The following is a 22776-nucleotide window of genomic DNA, read 5'->3' as shown; positions in this document are numbered from 1 at the left end:
TATAGAATTGCAATGGGCCACTTGTAACCTTTGGCTGCTGCAGAAGTTGACTTTGAATTTGAATGATTAAGTGAATATTACTTTTATAACTTTATAGCAGCTATGATTCCTGCTTGTACACAATATCTAAGTATTGACTGTATGTGTGTGTGAGTGCGTTTGAACATTTAATTAAATATGCCTACAAATGGCAAAGCCCCGCCCCCCAGTGTCTGCATTACTTACCATTCAGCTCTATCCCTCCTCCTCCTCCTCCTTCCAGCCCAGGACTTAGTGCATGTGCAGTGCGCTGTCTTGGGGGAGCAGGATTTAGGATGCACTGTGCCTTGGGAGAGCAGGAAAGGGGGCTATTCCAGCTGGACTGAGCAGGCCAGTTACCATGCTCTGGGAGGCATTAGTGACATTGGGTTACTGGCTGTGGCATGCAGAACAACATCCCTGTACAGTGCAAGAAACTGCAGAAAGCTGTGTTTCCTATGTGCATTATTAGGCCATTTTTACCTTATCCCCTGTTGTCTTTCTGTTGTTCCTAAAATAAAATCCTAAACCTGTTTAGTCACTGTAAAACTTGCCCTAACTTTGCTTAGATCCATTAGCTCATTTGCTCTCAACAATGAAGAGAGAGCTCCAATAAAATGACAAACATGAAGAAGTTTTTATAAGATATTTGGGTTGTACAGATGCAGTATCATGACTGAATGGCCGTTCTGCTATACAGTGACTCCTATGGCACCTGAGCGGGCAGCCCAGCAGCACTTATACACACTTTTGCCCTTATACCCACTCACTTACACCATGTGTGCAGCTGCACAGTGAGAAATACCAATTTATTGTACAAATGTTCCTCTGTAAAAGATAAAGAATGTTGTATGACTTGACCAGTGACTGCTCAAGAGAACAACTCCTTTACTTATAAGAGCCCCTGTAGGTCAAAAGTGCAGATCAATGTGTAGCGCATTGCTAAAACTGCACCAAATGGTGCCAACCTAACTTATTAATGGCCATTGAGTTGGACAAGTTCCTGGTAAATGACTGCTGATATTCTGTTTTTAACAGATCTGTCTGTCTATCCATCCATCCACTGGGTTAATGGGAGATAGCAAAACAGAGCAGCAAACAATGGCTTTCTGTGCACATTGGCTTCAGTGCCATAGAATGTGAATATGTCTAAGTACTGTAGAGGGTTGGTAGGGATATCTCGTCTCACTGCAATTAATTACCTGCAAGTGAAATTCATATGGATTTATTGACTTATTCCCTAGGTGCTCGACTCTGAGCAGGACCCAGGCGAGCATGTGCCGGAGGTTGAAGAGGACATGGACTTATTGTATGATACACTTGATATTGAGAACCCCAGTGACAGTGGCCCAGAGATGGAAGATGATGACAGTGTCCTTAGCACGCCCAAGCCAAAGCTAAAGTGAGAAGCGCCATAATCACTACTGCATATATACAGCCCCAGCCCAAACTCTTGTGTTCCGTGCAGTGTGAAATAAAGCCTTGTATCTGGCAATCCCACTGTTTAGTAACCTTCATTTTAAGCATAAGAAACATTAAAGAAAACTTAAAATGCTGACAACAGTTATTGTATTCTGAAAAATGTCTCCTTAGAAGCGGAAAGCCTGAATAATATCACAATGTGTTTGCTTGGGCGCCTCTGCATTGCATAAACCTTTACTCCTTCCCATATACAAACGCAGCCTACTTAGCATTGAGCCGCTGCTTCCAACTTGTACTTAGATAGAACCTATTCATAATGTGCCAAAGAGCCAATAAATAGGAAAGGCAAAGGCACCTTTTAAACTGTGTAAACACACTCTCCATCAGAAAATACTCAAACCAGTGTATTGGTGTTGTGGTTTGGGGTATATTGTGGAGGATTGTCTGTTGTTTTATAGCTATATCCCTACGCATATTTGTGTTGTCACAGTTTTATGTTTTTGTCCCGTTATCACTTACAGACCTTACTTCGAGGGCCTGTCCCACTCCAGCTCTCAGACAGAGATCGGCAGCTTACACAGTGCAAGAAGCCAGAGGGAATTACCCAGTCCGGTAAGAGATCCCAGGCCCAGACTGGCAATCTGTGGGTTCCGGCAAATGCCAGAGGGGCTGCTGTAAGATGCAATAGACACTCACTATTTATTGGGCTGGTGGGGGCTGTTTGGGCCTCTGTGTACTTGGAATGCAGGGGCCCATTTTCATTTCCAGTCTGGAATACCTCCCAACATTTGAAAAATGCAACGAGGGACAAAAATACCATGCCCATTTTTGTGACCACACCCCCTAAATACCACTCCCTTTTACAAAATTTGGCAGGTTATGTAAGTTAAAACACATTTCTAGAGTTTTTGGGGTCTTGTTTTATGTGGTTATTACAGTTTTGCTAAAAAGGTGAAATTGCCCTTTAAGCTGCGAGTCTCCGTTCCCCCAAGAGGCTTATTTAGCTTATTAGTTACAATTGTATCTAAGTGCCGGTGCTGAGTATTCTGGCCTCTCTGCCCAAAGCCTCCTTATCTAATTAAGTTTGAGAAACTTTGATCTCCTGCACTGAATGCCAAAAAAGATACAAAGGGAAATGAGGGACTTTTCAAATAGAATCCGGACTGGGGCCTGAGCTGTTAAAATTGGGACTGTCCCGCGGAAATCAGGACATTTGGGAGGCATGGTCTGGGCCTGTCACCAGCCCTGTCACCTCACCCCTCTGCCCATGGCAGCTGTTGGTTCAAAAAATGCTTTACAGGTGACACCGCACACACATGCAAGTTTTCTAGCCCTGTTCGAGATATTCCCCTGTATTAAACCACGTGAAACATAATAAAGGCATTTGGAACAAAAAGCTCCAGTGATTATAAAATGACATTAAAAATTAAAAGCATTGATGGCAGATCCTGCCATGACTATTGTGACTTCTGCTTTGTTATAAAGGCGGGAAAAGTAACAGCCACAAAGTGAGACAAGACTACTGCTTGATGGCAAGAAAAAAATTCTATTGTTATTATCATCCTTTATATAACTGAACACTTAAAATAGGACAGAGCCTGGGATAAAAACTTTTGGTATTCAGTTGCAGCACAACTTTGCTGGTATATGCTAGAAGCAAAATTACTTTTGCTTGGCCTTTCGTCTGTTATTACATGTATTGGACCCCCTTATCCGGAAACCCATTATCCAAAAAGTTCCGAATTACGGAAAAGCCGTCTCCCGTAGACTCCATTTTAATAAAATAATTCACATTTTTAAAAATGGTTTCCTTTTTCTCTGTAATTATAAAACATTACCTTGTTCTTGATCCCAACTAAGATATAATTAATCATTATTGGAGCCAAAACAATCCTATTGGGTTTAAATACTGTTTTAAATAATTTTATTAGCAGACCTAAGAGAGGAGATCTGAGTTACGGAAAGACCCCTTATCTGGAAAACCCCAGATCCTGAGCATTTTGGATTGCGGGTCCCATACCTGTATTGTTATAGGCATCAAAACATATTAAACATGCACTGAGCCATTTTCACCAGAGAGAGAGCCAGCCAAAAGCAGAGGGATATGGAACTATGTTGATTGGTCTAGATTTTCTTCAGGCTGGTGTAGCTCCTGGCTAAATCGCATCTTGTTGGCATTAAAAGCATGCGAGTGGCAAAATCTGAGATTAAGGGACCTTTTGGTACATGGGTAACCTCCTGTTGAGCCTGTGCACCACAGGGTTATGTTACCCTTTAGTAAGCCTTCAGCATTGGCTCTAGTGGAAACCCAAATGAAAAAATTGTTGCCACCTTTTGTTTCTCCTAATAAAACACATGCGCTTCAGCTGTTCCACACTCTCAGTCTTTATGCTTTCACTGCTTGTGTGTGTGACGCCGCTGCCATAAGCACTCACCATATGATTTATTAAATCCCTGTTAGAAACCACTTTGCATTGTCTTACATAGGAACCTGGAATGTGATGTCGGCCATAAATTAGTCAGTCAGACATAAATTAGTGATGAAGGTGAGATAATGAACCCCAGAGCTTATTCTATCATTTGGCTTTTTAACCAAAAACTGGCATTTGTACTTTCTAAAATAACGAATTGTTCTGGCATGGCTTGGGGTCAGGCGGAATTAGCAGCACTCTGCTGGGATGTTTCCCAGTGCCTACCAGCCCTGAATTGTTATGGAAGACACTGTGGGCTTGCCTAATGAGACTTGTGTAACACGTGTATTGTTGGAGAGTGACACCCTGACTTTGTTCTTTTGCCTTGTTACCACAGGTGGAAGTCCCTGAGAGACGGACATCGGGACCCAAGCCTCAGTCTGATTGTGTCTCAGATACAGTGTCGCTGGTACGCTTTGCTTTAAGCGAATGCTTGTTAATAATACAAAGCGTAGGTTTAGCGTTACTCGCAGATATAGGAAGCCTATAGGCTGAGCCTCTGTAAGCCTTACAGAGCTAACAAGCAAATCTTACCTTTCCAAGAAAGTTAATATAGTTGCAAAGGGAGGCTTATAGCAGTAGCCTTTAAATGAATTTACCCTCTGGGCCCTCTGTGTGGCTACAAGTTACAATCATCTAGACCAGTGATCTTCTTCTAACAGTGTTGAACTCCCTGCATTCCAACGACAACTGAAAACTTGGAGAAGTTGTTCAGGGACAGAGACATGGGTTGAAGATCATTGCATAAGACATTTGTGGCCCTGCCATCTCAATTCTTTCTGCTCTGTAAAGAATAACTATAATAATAAGTAAAAGCATAAAATCCTTGACAGAGTGTCCTATTTGGCACTCCCCCTAGCCACAGAGTGAGTATTTCAGCTCCTTTTCATTGCTTCAACAGGAGGCTGCTCAGCAAGAAGCCCAGGATGCAGAGCTGTCCACACTGGATGTCTTCATTGAGAGGTTACCACCTAGTGGCAAGATTACCAAAACGGAATCCTTAATAATCCCTTCAACCAGGTGAGCACCAGCTGTTCCATTCCATGTGTCCCTCTAGTGCAGGGGTGTCAAACTCAATCACATAAGGGGGCCGAAATCTAAAACACAGGCTAAGTCGCCGGCCAAATTTTTTATTAATATACTTGGTAAGATACTAAGGGGTATATTTATCACAATGTGTAAACAGCGGAGTAAGACTTTACCGGTGATGTTGCTCATAGCAGCCAATAGATGCTTTGCTACTGTTGAAATCTGATTACTGATTGGATGCCTTGGGCAACATTACTGGTAATGCTTCACTCCACTTTTTACACAGCATGATAAATATACCCCTTAGTCTTAGTTACTATGTGAGGAAATGGAAATTGATCAGGCTGGATGGTCAGACACACTCACCAAGGGCCACATAAAACAGCCAGGGGGCGCGGATTTGGCCCCCGGGCCTTGTGTTTGACATATATGCTCGAGTGAATGGAAGGGAATTGTATTGTCAGTCACCTAGCAGAAAGGATGTTTAGCTTGTAGAACACTGAAGGCGTTCCTGTAAGTGATGTATTATATGGAAGCCAGGCACTGTGATGTGACTTTGGGAGGAAGGGATCAGATAATGACCCAGCCAGCGAATGAACTATACAAATTGACTCCTTATAGCCCTTTGCCGAGGAAATGTATCCAAATTTCTCAAAGTCTTCTGTACTGTGCTGCAGGTTAGAAGGGAAACAGGCAGGACGCCGGGGCCGAAGTACATCTCTGAAGGAAAGGCAGCCGGCAAGGCCTCAGAACGAACGGGCCAACAGTCTTGATAATGAGCGCTCCCCCGACACAAGGAACCATCTACAGGTGATCGCTAGCAAGGAGATTGCACGTTATGAGCCTTTTCTTTCCAAGCAAGAGAATATTGTATTAACTAGGCCCCTGGTAAGCATGAAGGGGCTCCGCATGAATGTGCTTAGGGTGAGATTTAAGGGCATTGTCTATTTTCTCTCCCAAGATATACCTGAAAGCCCAGCTTGATCATTAAGTGTAGGATTTTGGGTGACAATTAAGGCCGCCCTAGATGATTTTGGAGCTATGACTGGTAAACCTATGGTTTCCTGTATATGTAACCTTGTTATAGCCAAAGGGGCCCTGGCCAAGCCGTTGCATCTCAAAGGGAGGCTTGAACTACAGAAGTCTGGTGGCCACTGCATTAGACAAAAAAAAAAAAACTATAGTACAAAATGCTATGATATCCTAAACCCTATACAGATTGATGGGGCTGAGTACATATTTATTGATGAGTACATATTTGAGTACATATTTATTGATGAGTGAAAAAGTGATGGGTTAAGAAAGAGGTGAAATGGCACAAACAGGAGAAAAAACACTTAATTAGAAGAGAGCCTGTTTTTGCTAGACAAGCCATGGTTGCCCCCAGTTGTTTCTAGTGAAGCTGAAATGGACACCACTTGCCTTTTCCCCTACGTGCTCTGGCAGCAGCAGATGGAGTTGGACATAGCAATAAAATTCATGGGGATTTGAAATTCAGTAGCAGGTTTCAAGTGTCTGGGTGCAGAGTTACTTGTATTGGGGTTGCAACAAGTCAGCCATTGTACCTTGGTACCAGAACAGAATTATAAAGAGGAATGTTGTTAAGTCACCTCTATTTTTGCCCACCTATGTGCTGCTTGCCTGAAAAGTGGTTTTCTTAGCATGGTACTGATAGGTTTGAAAGTCCCTTGTATGCAAGTTGTATATTCAACAAAACACAACACGCCAAAAGCAAATATTTATGACTTTATGGAACTTCCTCACTTTAAGAGATTAAAAAAACCCACAGGAGTACAGAAGAGGGTTTCTAAAGCACTGCACCATAAATCAGCTCCCATATCCCAGCAGACCTCTTTCTGAATTCAACACTAATAACTATTTTATCAGCATTTTGCCAAATATAACAAATACAAAGAAATCAGAAATATATATGCTTTGGGCACAAGAACAAAATGTCAAAGTAAATTGATATTCATATGGTACCAGAAATATGTGGGTTCCTATAACTTCACCCCCTGCACCCACACCTGAACTGTCCCCCCTTTCAATGACATCATATAGGTCTTTATAGACAGAGATGTCATTCTTATTGGTGGGAAATGCCCAGGGGCATCATCAGAGGGGGGCAGGATCTGTGCAGTGACATCACCAGGGAGAAAATAAATGTATAAAAACTGGGCCCACCACTACCTACAACCCACGCACCTCCTCCAATGCAACTCCTGCGTGGCCTTAGTAATTAGAATTTTTTCTTGTTTTTTGTTTGTTTGTTTAAATCTGATTACTCCATTACTGAAAGGATGACTGTTCTGTAGGAATGTACATAGGGGCAAAGGCATGTTTGTCAAAGGGAATTAGGGAACCTTAAATCATTTGCTCAGCTGTCCCTGGAAGGCCACATCAGTCGAAAACATAACCTGTCTTTTCCACTGACCCCGTATAACTTTTTTCCAAACTGTTTAGATACCCAGGAAAACAGTCTACGATCAGTTAAACCACATCCTGATTTCAGATGACCATCTACCTGAAAATATTATTCTCATCAACACGTCTGATTGGCAGGGCCAGGTACGTAGAGACTTATGCTGTCTTCCCTTCAGCAGATGCCCCATTCTATGAGTAGCTAAACATGTGCTTATTGTAATGTATGACATCTAGGGATTCACAGCTCTTCTCTTCTCTTCCAGCTTCTTTCCGACATCTTGCAAAAGCACGACCTTCCCTTAGTAGGCACGTGTTCCCCCGCTGACATCCAGGCAGCCTTCAATACAATAGTGTCCAGGATACAGCGATAGTAAGTGACTGCTGCCATGTTGCCCTGCTGCCTTACAGGATTGGTACACTGAGAAACAAACTCCTAGCTCTCAGGTGCAGGCTGGGATTCAAAATAGGCCCTGGCATTTTACAGGCCCAAACAGGCCCCCACCAGTTTGCTAAGGTGCCCTTTATTCAACTAACATAAGCAAATGTGTAGAATGAGAATAGGGCCCATTAAAGTCGGTTAGTGCTCAGATGCTTTTTACTGGACGTAGCCTGGGCTGTGCCTAGAGACCTCTCTCTTTCTTCATGTCATTCCTTTGACTTATTTTTTTCAGTTGCAACTGCAATTCTCAGCCCCCAAACCCTGTGAAAGTGGCGGTGGCAGGAGCTCAGAATTACCTCAGTGCCGTGCTGAGAATGTTTGTAGAGCAGCTGTCACACAAGACTCCAGACTGGCTGGGCTACCTGAGGTTCCTCATCATCCCACTAGGTAGGAGAAATGGATAACAGGCATTGGAGCTACAGTACATATGAATATACTTATATAATGGAGAGATGGGTGCGCATGTCCGTATAAGTGACCGCACAGAATGACTTGTGTGTGTGTAGAGAAGATCACTTGTGTGAGTGGCTAATTCAGTTCAGTGGTCGGGCATTCCTTGGCCTTTTATGTTTTTAAGGATAATAAAGTCACCAACATCCAATGACAATGACCCCTTTGTGCCTTTTTTAAACCATTTGTTTCCTGGGATACAGTGATGGATGATAAGGGAACTAATTGCAGTGATCCTCTCAGAGCACCGTGGAGGTCAAATTGCCATGCATGCTATTAGCTTTATTGTTAGACCTTAACACAAATAATTACACAATAGCTTTACCCACCTTGCCGTTTCCCCTGTTTTGCTGATCTTCCTGCCTTTTGCAGGATCTCACCCGGTTGCCAAGTATCTGGGATCAGTAGATTACAAGTACAACAACCTCTTTCAGGATCCAGCATGGAGGGATCTCTTCTCTAAACTGGATGCACAAACAACGGGTGAGTATGTAACCAATAGTGTGGGTAACGAGTTAGAAATGATGTAATTACTTTTGCCCTGTCATTGCCGGGTTGCTCTAACCTTTCTGTGCTGCTGCTTGTAAACCTTGAATCTATTGTGCTGGGCAAGACTCCTTTTGTTGTAGCACAGTAGATGCTAAATTGTCTAGTGCAGGGGTCGGGAACCTTTTTGGCTGAGAGAGCCATAAACACCACATATTTTAAAATGTAATTCCGTGAGAGCCATACAATATGTTTGGCCGTGGATGCTGCGGGGCAAGGTAGGGTGGGTCCCAAGGATGCCGGATGCGATGCAGAGGAGGGCGTGGCCTGCACTCGGCAGATAGAAGACGTGTTTTAAGGCATAGAACACGTCTTCTATCCACCGAGCGCAGGGGCAAGGTAGGGTTGGTCCCAAAGATGCCGGATGCGATGCGTAGGAGGGTGTGGCCTGCGCTCTTGGCGGATAGAAGATGTATTCTAAGGCTTAGAACACATCTTCTCTCCGCCGAGCGCAGGGGCAAGGTAGGGTGAGTGCCAAGGATGCCGGATGCGGAGGAGGGCGTGGCATGCGCTCGGTGGATAGAAGACGTATTCTAAGGCTTAGAACACGTCTTCTATCTGCCGAGCCCAGGCACGCCCCCCATTATTTTTTTTATTAAAGATTTAGCAGCGAGCCAGATGCAGCCATCAAAAGAGCCACATCTGGCTCCCGAGCCATAGGTTCCCTACCCCTGGTCTAGTGCTTAAACTGTGCATGGTCACTAAGGAGCCTGCAGTTTATTTAATATCCACAAGATGGCAGCAAGCAACCGACAAAAGATGCTACTAATGCGTTCTAAAAACATTGAATTCTTGGATTTTATATGTAAATGCAGATGTGTTTATGTGCTTGGTTACATTTCTGTATTTCTTTCTCCCCTGCAGTGCAAGACCCTCCAGATGTGGCGTCCCGCGTCACGCAGTATATCTCCGGAGCCAACTGTGCCCACCAGCTGCCCATTGCAGAGGCCATGCTCACTTACAAGCAGAAAAGGTAAGGGGGCTCCAGGCAAATCTATTTCATGTAGAGAAGTCCCTGACTGGTAACTCGGTTATGTATAGTGCTCGGCGTAATCCTTTAACTCTTGTACTTTGGTTCCTACACTAACGTGCTTCCAACTACTGAATGCTCCCCTCTTCAAAGGGCTGTAAGTCTAACCTCCTGAGCCCCCTCCGAAAATATAGTTAGGCCTCTTTCTCTAATTACTTAAAATTACTTTTAAAAACCACTGTGCAACCTGAGCTTCGGATGGGGTGCCAGTGGGGACCTTGTCGGCCGCTGCACGGTCTTTTCTCTTACACCAGTGCTGACATGGTTAATAACAGCTGAGGCTGGAAACTGACTCAAACCCACCCTGTGACAGATACTGGCAACCAATAGTAATGAGCCAGGCCCTCTTACTAAGTACTCACGAGCACCTCTGCAGCTTTGTGTGTAAACATGTCAGGCAGTTGCCATATCTTTTTCCTCAAAAAGGCATTCTCCATAGTCAGCAACAGGAATCCTGTATTGATGTTTAATAAAAAAGTAAAGTATAACTGAGGGTATGGTTACAAGGTAAGTCCACTTGGGACTGTTGGCCTCTTCACTAGAAACCTATTGTCTCCCCAGTACTGATCCAGGTACATAACCTTTATGGACTCCTCCGTGTAGGCTTTTCTCTTTCCCACTGTTTGACCTGATCTATAAACTGAACTATGGATTCAATCTGCACATTGTGCTTCCCTGTGATGTCTCCCTGTGCCCATGTCTTTCTCCCTTTCCCTAAGCACATGTGTTGGAAGGGTTTGTAGCAATTCTAACTCATTTGGGGAGCTTTCCGGCAATACTATGAAATAACAGTGTTCCTACTTTTTGTTTTCTTTTTTTGTGGTTGCTTCCTGTAAAGGAAAAAGAGCTTTCATTTTGATTTTACCTTAAGGTATCATGTTCTCTCTGGGTAACCCTTCTCTCTTATTACCAACTCTATTGGCTGACTTCTTTGTTTTTATTTGCGTGGTTGACAAACAAATGCAAATTACGGATGCTAATCTACTAATCACTATCTTTACATCCCATATACTTTATGCTGATATCTGTCCACTACCAGTCTGATATTATATATCTGGGGTCATTTACATACCGTGCTGCAGTTGCAGGCCTGCACGTTTCCCTGCAGTCAGTTTCGTAAAAAATCCCATTCATTACTTGTGTCAGTAATTGCTCTTGGCACTTCTCTGTGGTTGTACTCACTCCCCGCCTTCCGTTCTAAATCAACTTTGCTACTGCCACCTCTAATCCAGGTGGTTCGCTCCTACTGCCACCTCTGATCCAGGTGGTTCGCTCCTACTGCCACCTCTGATCCAGGTGGTTCACTCCTACTGCCACTTCTGATCCAGGTGGTTCACTCCTACTGCCACCCCTGATCCCGGTGTTACACTCCTACTGCCACTTCTGATCCAGGTGGTATGTTCTTACTGCCACCTTCAATTTTGATGCTTGTATTTTGGGAGAAACCGTTGAATTGTGGGTAACATAGTGATTGCAATGGGAAATTGGACTTTGCACGCTGCGAGTATGAAGGTAAATGACCCCAGGACCACTGCGACCTCCTTGTACCGAGTAGGCAGTAACTTCATTGATATAAGATACATTTTCCTACTTTGATATCCCTTCATAGAAAATCTTTGTTATGTTCCTTACAGAATGGGCACACACTGCTAGACTTGCCATTTTGGCAGTATCTTTGATTTGGAACATAGCAAGTAATAAGGAGGGGGTGGGAATAACCCAATGAATTGGGGGGGGGGGCATGTAGATTATTAGCATCCTGCAATTTGCTTTGTTACAAATCTGTTTCCGGGGAGGGGGACTGATTAAGGAACCAGCTTTGTTTTTCTGGATGCAACTAAATTTTCTTTTCTATAATCTCAATAACCCAACAAAACTTTTGTGTTCATTTCTAATCTAAACCTCGGGGGAAAGTCTTACTGCTGTGTTCTACCTTGTTGGCTGATCCATACCTGGAAATTCTAATATGCTATTGCCGCACGCTGCTTTCTTCTCCTGCATTTGCCGTGGTGAAAAAAAAATCCCAGCATGCCTCGCCCATGGATAATGGCCGCATACTGACCAAATGCCATTTTCATTTCTGTCTGGATCGATGTTCTCTTTTCTATGTTTATCCTGTGGGGTATGGGTAAGGTGGCAGTGGTCTTGCCTGTCTGGGTCTCATTCAGAATTTACATGGAAGAGAGGAAGGTTCATGGCTACATATTTACCAGCAACCAAATATCTGGCAAAGTACGTCACTCACTTTCATCTGATCCATTAAGAATCCTACTGCTTCAATATGCATTTTACACAGGGACTGAGTTTTACCTGCAACTTGCTTGTAGGAATTCTTAATAAATCAGATGAAAGTGAGTGTAGGACTGGCCAGACCTGGGATGAATGTGACGCAGTTGGGCAGCTTGAATATATTTCAATATATGGACAAACAATCCCTGTTTTGCTTAATGCAAGCATTGCTTTGTAGCTTCATGCACAGAATGTCCTATATATATTGATAATGGGTGAGTGCAGAGGATCTCCTGTCCCTGTCTGTACAACTTTCTCTGTAGGTGGAAACTGAAGTTGGCAGTTCTTCCCCATAAAACTAGGTGCCACCTCTAGTTGGCAGAACACCATAGAAATCTTTAGGTGCAAATGTTAGTTTCTGCTTTCTATGTAGGTGCTCCCCAAGGTTCGGGTTACCTTTGCTGGAACCTCAAGGTGATGCCCATATTTTGCATTAGCTTGTCTCCAGGGATGTGTAGGTGTTCCTTTCTCCAGGGATGTGTAGGTGTTCCTTTCTCCAGGGATGTGTAGGTGTTCCTTTCTCCAGGGATGTGTAGGTGTTCCTTCTCCAGGGATGTGTTCCTTTCTCCAGGGATGTGTTCCTTTCTCCAGGGATGTGTAGGTGTTCCTTTCTCCATGGATGTGTAGGTGTTCCTTTCTCCAGGGATGTGTAGGTGTTCCTTTCTCCAGGGATGTGTAGGTGTTCCTTTCTCCAGGGATGTGTAGGTGTTCCTTTCTCCAGGGATGTGTAGGTGTTCCTTTCTCCAGGGATGTGTTCCTTTCTCCAGGGATGTGTAGGTGTTCCTTTCTCCAGGGATGTGTAGGTGTTCCTTCTCCAGGGATGTGTAGGTGTTCCTTTCTCCAGGGATGTGTAGGGTCTAACCTTAGTTCCACAGCTTCACAGATATTTCCACTTGGAAATATGATTTTGAAACCAGACGGGACAAGAGTCCAACTGAGCACTAAATGCAGTTGTGAATTTGTCCAGTTTGACTGTTGTGCCTCAGGCTGTTTTTAAGGTCATCAACCATGTAAAGTCTGATGGCCGAGGAGAAATGCTAAGAGTAAGTGCAAACGCACTGTTAATGTGATAACAACCCATGAACATACACCAACACTTTATCAAGTGATCATCTTGGGGTCCAGGTCCACTCTCAGTTGACGACAGGAGGTAATACATAACAACAGCAGTCAGATTGGCAGGTTTGCCAGTTCTATGAGTGATGAGTGATACAGACACAGCTGAGCTCAGATATCTCAATCCCATGTGGCCTCTGCCTCCCAGTGGACATGTATGGGGGCAATGATACAGCAAGAAAGGCCATACATACAGCGAGAGGCCCTTTGCTTCACAGTGATTCCCTAACTTGTTCTTATTGTTTATATACACTAGAACATATTTCCGCCGTTAGAGCTTTATAAACATTGCAGGTGCGTTAAAACTAATGGGGAACAATAAAGCCTTGAAAGCTTTATAGCCATTGGCTTAGAAAGAATATTGGTTTGTGCCGTCCGCACAGCTATGGCATATGTTGGTCAGTAAAGGACGTGATAGTTCTTCTCCTGAGTTAGATGCTTTAACTAAAATATGGTCCTTCTAATGACTATTAAACAAGTCAGTGGCAGGAAGTGCAAGGAAGTAAGTGGATTATGTGCTTGCTGACTGCTGCATGCTGGAGTTTTGGGTGACACAAATGGCACAGAATCTGCTCTAATATCGCTGTATACTGTCGCTGTTTGCCATTCTGAGCATCTCTTTTTCTGATGTTTGCCTTTAGCCCTGACGAAGACTCCTCACAGAAGTTCATACCTTTTGTTGGGGTATGTATGAATGAAGGACACACGGGAGATATTGCCAAACACCATTATCTCTAAAGCATGCACAGAGTAATAGCAACTAGTGTTTGGTTAATGTAGCTATAGAATCTACCAGCTGGTAGCTTTAAAGGTGCCTTTTTAATCGCATGGAATTATTTCCCTTGGTGTTGGGACTGGGCACCAGTTTGTTAATCCATGATACCCATCTAGTTTCTCACTGTTCGTCTCCTCGTCTATTTGGTGTTTCCAAAGCTAACACTTTGTTTTTCAATAGGTGGTAAAAGTTGGTATTGTTGAGCAGTCCTCAGCAACCTCAGGTAAGGTTCTGCTACTTCTAACGATCATTATAAGCCTCTCCCTAGTGCCCGTTGAGTTAGGGCTTTATTATACAGGGGGGTCAATTAATTGTGTCCAGTGTAAACTAAGTGACATAGCACTGGGAAAACTACATGGCTGATAATATGGAAGATTTCCCAAGGCTTCCAAGAGTCATTATGGGACCAGTTATCCTCTACATGCCCCTGAAGGCATCTATCTGATAACTTTATTTTGTATATAATCATATATATTGCCTTCACCAAAGGCCCACAAAAGCAATTCAACCTCCATTTTTGGGCACATATAAGATATTAAACTCATAAATTAACCCCCATCCTTACTTATCCTTTGTAAATCAACACCCTACAGCCAAGAATTCTGAAAATCTTACCTTATATAGATAATTATCCCTCTTAGACATCCATTAGCCATATTTTACAGTCTGACCCTATTTACATTGCTTACAGGGGATTCAGACGATGCTGCGCCGTCAGGTTCCACTGTACTCTCATCCACTCCGCCCTCCATTTCTCCCGCTGTGAAAGAAGCATCTCCCACTCCCCCCTCCTCTCCATCTGTTACGTCTGGGTTCTCCTCTTCGCCAAGGTAACTCAGTTTTAATAAATATCGTGCCATATGCCTTTGTCTAGATGCTACGTACAGACTAAACCACTGGAACTCACAACCAGTTGATAATTGAGGAATAACAAAATTCCATTTATGAGATTGTCCAAGATGGTATCTGTAATATCCATCTGAGGAAGTTCCCACTCAGCCTTATTTGTGCTTATTGTGTGAGGTGTGACATCTGAGTGCATCTCTGTATTATGTCCGGCAGCCAAAGCCCAGGAGGGGAACTCATGGGGCTCCAACTGGATTACTGGATTGCCGCCCCTTTCGCAGAGAAGAAGAAAGACTTGGAGAAGAAGGACTCCACCTCCGCCAAGAACACTTTGAAATGCACTTTCCGCTCGCTGCAGGTCAGCAGGCTTCCCAGCAACAGTGACGTCCCCTCTGCTCCCACAATGTCCATGACCGTTGTCATGAAGGAAAAAAACAAAAAAGGTAAATAGAGAATTATACCCACATCTCCCTTTCCCCCTTGCTCTGTATTACTCAGGGCTGATGCTTCTGTGAGTTTCCAGCATTGCTGCAACTGACTTGTACTGATACATTTAATGGTGCTACTGTAATAGGTCACCTTGGTACTTGCCCCATCTACATTAACATCTATAAAGATTAGAATCTCTTCTTCAGCCTTTAGTCACATGGCTTGTTTGTAGCTCAAAAGCAAAGACAAGCACCTTCACTTTACATTACCTATGAAGGCCCAGGAGATAGGGTGGCTATTTTTGATTGCTTGGTGAGATCAACAGACAAGCAGGTCTTTGCACTACTTGGTGAGTGAATCAGGTTTACCAACCAGGTTTCCAACCCCAGGTCAGTGATCAGATCATATAAAGGAACCTGTGGAGACCTGTTGGGTAAGAACTCAAACTAACGCCTAGCCCTCTCTTTGCCTGATCTGTACCTGAATGAACCCTGACCAGATACCGGTTAGTAATCGAGTAATCACGATTTTGGCTTCATGCGCTGTCTGTTAGGCCAACAAGTGTCCCCTTGCCACCAACCAAAGTCCCTCAGCGTGTGGCCTGCTTGAGTTTCTGGCAGAAGCCGCCCTACCAATTTAACCAGGAGCAGCCACCAATTATTTTCCTCATTTCAGTGATAAAAAGTGTGGTTTTCTTTTCCCCAGTCATGTTTTTGCCGAAGAAGACAAAGGATAAAGAAGTGGAATCTAAGAGCCAATGTATCGAAGGCATCAGTAGACTCATTTGCACTGCAAAACACCAACAGAACATGCTCAGAGGTATCTACATCTATGCAAACATTATTGATACTGATATTCTAATCCAGTGCTGTCCAACTGGCGGCCCGCAACCCCCCTCTGTGTGGCCCCCCACCTGTCTGGCTGCTTTGATGGCTTACTCTTGTGTAAACTCTAAATGGTATCAGTACTGTGATTAACTGGCCCCCTGCATGGTTCTCACCTCAGATTCAGGCTGTAATCAGGCTGCATTGTTTAAATATGTAATCCCCTGTGTTGTTCACACCTTTTAATCTCTGCATTGTTCACCTCCTGCAGTGTTCACACCTCAGGCTCAGGCTGTAATCACCCCCATTGTTCCCCTGTTCACACCTCAGGAGCAGTAGAAACCCACAAATAATCCCTGCACACTACAAAAAGAACATATACTGAGGTGGTACTTCAATTAAATTTTTTTTTAATATATAGTTATTGTGCAGACTGTAGGAGCAGTGCCAGCATTGTGTCACTGTAGGCTGCCTGTGTGTGCCATACACACAGGCAGCATAGGGCAAGCAGAGTATGGCACATACAGGCAGGGTAGGGTAGGCAGAGTATGGCACACACAGGCAGGGTAGGGCAGGCAGAGTATGGCACACATAGACCAAGTATGGCACAAACCAGCCAAGAATGGCACACACAGTGAATGTATGGCACACAGGCAGGGTAGGGAAGGCAGAGTATGGCACACACAGGCAGGGTAGGGAAGGCAGAGTATAGCAGGTTTTTGCTGTACTACAACCATTAATATGGGTATGGTCATGTGATAACATGGGTGTGGTTTCAAGTGGGTGCGGTTTCAAAAAGGGGAGTGTTCAAAACTGGCTTCCATTATCGGCCCTCCACCATGTAGGTCGGAAAAATTCCGGCCCTCGGTACAACAGAAGTTGGACAGCACTGTTCTAATCCCATCGTTCCGCCCATAAGCATTCCTCTAACCCACTGTTTCCCCTCTCTTTTCCAGTGCTGATCGATGGAGTGGAATGGAACGACGTCAAGTTTTTCCAGTTGGCTGCACAGTGGTCCTCTCACGTCAAGCACTTTCCCATATGTATATTCGGACACTCTAAAGCCAACTTCTAGCCTTTTTACCAGGCGGATCCCTCTGACCCGACACTCCTCCCCCTCCCCCCCGCAGGCTGGATGTACGGATACCATACACTAATGAGTGCCAACTACTCTCTCCGAATTAAAACCATCCAGCTACGACTTCCTTTCACTTTATTATTATTTTTTTTTTTTTACTATTGTTTTTATTATTGTGCAGATTATTTAAAGCTATGCTTGAAGTTACCTTTTTATATTAATTTTTAATTTTACTACCAAGGGAGGTTAAAACTTTAAAAAAAAAAAAGGAACAAAAATAAAAAAACAAAAATAAAAAAAGTCTTAAGTACAACTGTTAACACACGACAGTAACTTTGGTACTCTAACGATTGGGTGAATAACTGCACTGCTTAATAACGTGTTACATGTTGTGGGGTGAATACCCGTTCTGATTGGTGTTTTGCTCTATTGGACGGGCCTGACGTAGGCAGAGAGAACTAAACTGCTACTTACAGTGAATGGTGTTTGCACTTTGCTCTGACTTTCTTGCCATCACGTTCTTCTTGGTTTGTCTGTTACATTGATCGTCAAGGGACGCAGCCTCGTTTCATAGAACACTAGCAGCTTGGTATGGAAGGGTGGGCTTGTATAGCTAGTGGCTTGGTAAGTTTCCTTGGCTTGGCTTTGTAGATAGGTTTCTGCCCTACTCACTGATCTTAAAATGACCAGCAAATCCTTAAATGCTTTATTTATATGGGCCCATTAGGGGAGGAGTTACAGTAAGAATCATGAATGTCTACGAGACCCAGTGGATGCTGTCTCTAGTAACGGCTGCCCCTGGAATAAAAGACTACTTTTAACAGGACTATTATTCTGGTAGTTTTTAGATTTGTAGAGGTTAATTTGGAGGCGAGAAACTCACCGTTTTCCCCCACCTTCTCTCTGATTTGCTGCTGCCTCCATTGAGATGATATAAAGCTATCCCTGCACCCTCTTGTACATACTTGGGCTGCAGAACCCAGCAGTGTGTCTGTGGGAGCCCCCGGTAGTGGGGTGGACCAGCTTGGGGAAGATGCAGTGCTTCTCAGCTTGTGGGTCAGTGCTTCTGTGTATGAGCTTTAAGGCCACATTGGCAGGGTTTTGTCTATTTCTTTCACAAAATTATGCAAAATGGACAATATTTTGACTGGTTATAAATGTCAGGCTGTGCATAATGTCTTGCCCTGGTGGTTCTATGTTAATATGCAATGCATTTTTGCATCCTCTGGTACAGACAGGGTAAAACTCATGGTCTAGAAACAGGGTAAGGCTCCATCTGTGATGATGTTTACCAAATGAAAGTCATGCCTGGATCCTTCAGCGTGGTTTGTGATGTCTTGGCCGTGGCGACTCATTGGTTTTGCTGTCCGTTGCTAGATATAGATTGCAGTGTGCTTCAACTTTCTTTTCATTTTCCTGACTGTCCAACGACTACCACCAGCACATATTTGGGTCACACTTCAGCATTTGATGGTGATCCTTTCCACTGGCACAATGGGGCATGCCCATGTTTAAAGAACAAATCAGGAACTCTATAGTGTAAATCAGGCTGTCATTGGTAGGCCCTACGCAAACTGGCTTTGGTCTTGTGCATCACTTGACCTAACTCTTAATATAGCACAATATTCAGCAAGCGATGCGCTACCCTAGAGTGCATTCATCTCCAGTACTTCAGTGTTTATCAGGTAGACGGAAGGTTTGCTGTTTCACCATTGGATGGGACTTTGTTGTGTTGCAGTGCAATGCTCAGAGTAACCTTCAGAGGCTAAAGGCAGGTTTGTTGGTTGAGGCTTAGCCGGCAGTTCTGTATCCGCCGTACAGTACACAAAGGTTGGTCAGCAGGGAATGAGTCTTTTATAGTAGTTGACCTATTAGCTGTGATGTGGCTGCAGTGCAAGCCTATCTGACTGTGAAGGGGTTAAATACTTTGTTGTTCTGATTTTCCTTTCATAAATGCAACACTTTCATTAAAAAACTACAAACACTAGTTGCCTCTGGCTTTACATTTTGTTCTCCTGATTCTGCAGTGCATTCTGGGATTCCTCGGGACCGACCTGCTTTTTCCATCCACTTACCGGCACTGGGGTTTATATTTCAATATCTGTAAAACTATAGAGCAGGGATTGGGCAACTTTCTGCTGCAGTTGTTACCGAGCGAATACTCGTTTGGGTGTCAGTCTTAGCTGAAGTGTCCCTTGCAGATTTGTTCACACGGATGAGTTGGATGGAAACGTAACACCGTGCTACAACCCAAACCTTTGTGTGACGAGTGTCCAGATATCTGAGAGGATCCACAAGTGCCACAAACTTGGTTCTGACTCTGCAAAATGCCCAGAACGTCTCTTCCACACACACTTTGTCTGGATCCCCATTCAGTGCCACCTGTGCCCATCATGCCCATACATAAATGGGCACTTCTGCCCCAGCATGCACTGCTGCACCTGTCCATGGTTTCATTGACTTACAGTCTGAGTTGTTTTTGTTGAAGCCTTCTAACACACTGGCAACCAAAATGTAATTCCAACAAGCAAGGCAATAACTGTATAAGCTCTGTTCATATTCATCAAGCAATGTTTAAATATTAAATTGTAAGTTAGAGACCTGGTTAGGCCTAGAAATCCATGAGTCCTAACTCCAATCATCATTTCAAGCTTTGCATTATGAGTGTGTGTTCCACCCCCCATTAAACAACCTGAGGACACATATTGCCCCACCCCTGATCAGGGAAGGATGTATGTAACCCCTTCACTCTCAGAGGAACCTGCAATCATTACACATGAATGGACTTTAAGGAATTATTTAAAAAGATAAATGTATTGGTTGAAGATCATTATAACACGTAAGGAATTCTTACTGCTTAGCACATTGACATCTTAACAGAAGTGACATTATCGCCCTGTAAGCCATTTGTGGGAGAATTCTGGCTCCCCCGGGGGCTGGAGGGATCCCCGACTCTTATTATCCCTTATCCTTTTAGCGGTTTGAGTAGCTCACTCCATCTTCACAGGTCCCGGCTGTGCTTGTTGGTGCAGTTTAGAGCCACGGGCACATCAATAGAGCTGGGGCATTTCAGTGCTAATTGTTAGTGATTCCTTTGCCCAGAGTAGGATGAAGCCGGATGCACCTCGTTTAGGTTTTCTGTGATTGTGCTTTAATGGAGAAGAGTGTAGATGAAAAGCGTAGAGCTGTTTTTCAGTGTGGGAATGGGGTGTTTCTTGAACTAAAAGGGGGCCATCTTTTTGAGCAAGAAAACTCAAGTCCAACTCTCAGATAATGTAATGTGACCTTATAGCCGGTCTCACCCTAGCGACTTAGTCACCATTAAACATGTTCTGTTTGCGTGCATAACCTTTCTTTAGTGAATAAAAAAAGTGGCACTTAATTTAGTGACGGCTTGTGATTCGACTCTTATTTTCACACTGAGGCCAAGCCTGACCAGCACCTCTTATTTATTAATTGGAATTGTCAGCAGTGCAACACCCTCTATGTGCACCACCCCTGTCCCAATGCCAGCGCTGCTTCTTCCTACTAGACTAGATGTGAAGCTATTCCCTGACTGGCTGGAGTACCGTGATCCAGTTGGGTACACAGCTGCCTCCCAGCCATGTTTAAGATAGCACATCTAGCTCCAGAACACAGCAGCATAGTCCACCACCCAAGGGTTTTGCTGGGCTGGGGGACAATAACCTTATTTATTCCTAATGTTGTATATAGTGTATGTGTAGAATTGTTGAAGGTGCTGTACCTACATAATCCCAGGATAAGTGAAGAATATACAAGCTTTGGAATCTGTACTCACAACTGGCAGTGAGATCAGTTTTTTTTTTTTTAATGCCATATTCCCCTGCCATTTAGTTCTTCCCAAAGATACATGTACATGTTCACTGTTCTGTCTTTTGTTCCCCTCTATTATGTAAAGCGCTGTGTGTATTGATGGCACTATATAAATAATTAATAATAATCACAAAGACATCTATGGTGTCGGTAGAACCACTTCAGGAGAAGAACAAGCTGCCCTGCCCAGTCTTATAATCTAGGTGCTTTTTGCATTCAAAAAGATCCTTAGGTCCCACCTATGTAAATTTTAAGGGGCTCCCCTTTCCATGTGGACATGAAGATTAGGAAACAATAGACACCTAGATACAACCATGGACACGAAGGCAGAGAACAACCTTCTCTAAAGCTATAGGGAACAAGTGGGCACTGAACTACAAAACGTGTCCAACAAACAAAACAGTCAGTGCAGAGAAAGAATTTTAATGTACACTTGTCATAAGTTCTCAAAAAGGAGCCGCAGGGCCTTTAGAAGGGAGTTGCCCATGTCAAGCCCGTCTGAAACACCCTGATTTAGGGCTAAACATTTGTCAAAACAAATTGGCATGGGTACCTTAAAAGCTCAGGTGTCAGCCGTGTCAAACTGGAAGAAGGCAAGAAAACTAAACTAAAAAAAAAAAAGAGAGCAAGAACAGTCTTTGGCCAGAATATACCACAGACATAGGGACTCCCCAGTTGCCTAAGTGTGGGAGTGTGCAGTCTGTTAGGAAACAAGTAGAATGAGTAGAGAGCTAATGCCCCATGCCGTTACAAGATAGGCAGGGAGTAGGGGTTTGCTAAGTAGTTTTTTGCCATCTTGAAATGGTAAAAACATCCATTCCAGGGTAGATGTTCCATAATAGAAAAAAAAGTACAGCCCCCAGTGTAAAACCTCAGTCCTAACACTTATGGCAGTGCTGGCCAACGTATTACATTGAGTGGGCCAATTAGATCTTCATACAGCATGTTGGAGGGTCAGATTCAATAAAAATAATTATGTCAAACAGTTAAATCTATGGGGCCTCTTAGAAGACTGGGGGCCATAAAAAAACCTTTGGAGTGCCACATCTGACCGGCAGGCCTCCAGTTGGAGTTATGGCATGGTCAGATTCAAAGAAAGCACAAGGAAGTTAATCTATCTTTGCAACTTGATTAGCTTGTCCTGGGGAAAGAATACCTTCTCAGGTATTGAACTTAAGACCAAGAAATGGCATCTGTTGGCTTGGGGGGGGGGGGGGGGAGACTGGATTTCCTTCGGTTTGGTGCTCTTGGATGAGTGATATCACCCAGGTCTGCAGTTCCATTATGGCTTGCAATAGAACACTGTCCAGGTATGTTGTTACTAAAACTCCCTGGAGCCACAGAAGTGCCACAAGTTCAATGTGCTTATTTGCAAGGGCAAACCTAAGCTACTGGCGATGGAGGGGCCAAAACGGAAATTGCTCATATGTCCTATATCTAATCTCCAGCAAATGCCTTTCGCTTGAAAACCATACAAGTTACCTCTGCTTTCAGAAGTTGCCCAAAGCTTCCTAGCAAGGCAACCTTGGGTGTCTGTGCCTCCCGGCAATTTACATAATTGTGAGGAGATTTATCACAGGCAACTAATCTCCTCATCTGTCATTGCCCCAAGAGTTGATCCAATTCCATTCCCTAAATCAAAATGTTTCCATTTTGAACTGAACTTATCCAAAAACTGGGCAAACAGTAAGTGTTTCTTCAGAATGATACAAATGGAGTAAAAGCAGAAGGATGTCTGCTACCATTGGAGCAATAC

General features: G+C 43.8%; 1 protein-coding gene across 4 annotated transcripts in view; it reads left to right on the top strand.

Moving 5' to 3' along the window:
- The window catches only part of pacs2 (phosphofurin acidic cluster sorting protein 2), a 75282-nt gene extending 54716 nt beyond the window's left edge, over positions 1-20566 (top strand). Inside the window, exons 9-25 of one of the 4 annotated variants that reach the window (XM_012969051.3) lie at positions 1263-1420; positions 1962-2052; positions 4249-4320; positions 4813-4931; positions 5618-5828; positions 7404-7508; positions 7628-7734; positions 8036-8190; positions 8626-8736; positions 9664-9772; positions 10668-10700; positions 13876-13918; positions 14190-14232; positions 14701-14839; positions 15072-15298; positions 15990-16103; positions 17065-20566. In XM_012969051.3, the coding sequence (XP_012824505.2) occupies positions 1263-1420; positions 1962-2052; positions 4249-4320; positions 4813-4931; positions 5618-5828; positions 7404-7508; positions 7628-7734; positions 8036-8190; positions 8626-8736; positions 9664-9772; positions 10668-10700; positions 13876-13918; positions 14190-14232; positions 14701-14839; positions 15072-15298; positions 15990-16103; positions 17065-17183 (1956 nt within the window). In that variant the 3' untranslated portion in view covers positions 17184-20566. The remainder of the gene's footprint in view (positions 1-1262; positions 1421-1961; positions 2053-4248; positions 4321-4812; positions 4932-5617; positions 5829-7403; positions 7509-7627; positions 7735-8035; positions 8191-8625; positions 8737-9663; positions 9773-10667; positions 10701-13875; positions 13919-14189; positions 14233-14700; positions 14840-15071; positions 15299-15989; positions 16104-17064) is intronic. The other 3 variants (XM_031890706.1, XM_004917311.4, XM_002939547.5) reach the window with 3 other exon arrangements.
- The last annotated feature ends 2210 nt before the right edge of the window (positions 20567-22776 follow it).

This window comes from Xenopus tropicalis, chromosome 8 (assembly GCF_000004195.4).
Source record: "Xenopus tropicalis strain Nigerian chromosome 8, UCB_Xtro_10.0, whole genome shotgun sequence".
NCBI classification, from domain to species: Eukaryota; Metazoa; Chordata; class Amphibia; order Anura; family Pipidae; genus Xenopus; species Xenopus tropicalis.
Note: the sequence above shows the minus strand (reverse complement) of the source record. Positions and strands in the feature narration are given on the sequence as shown.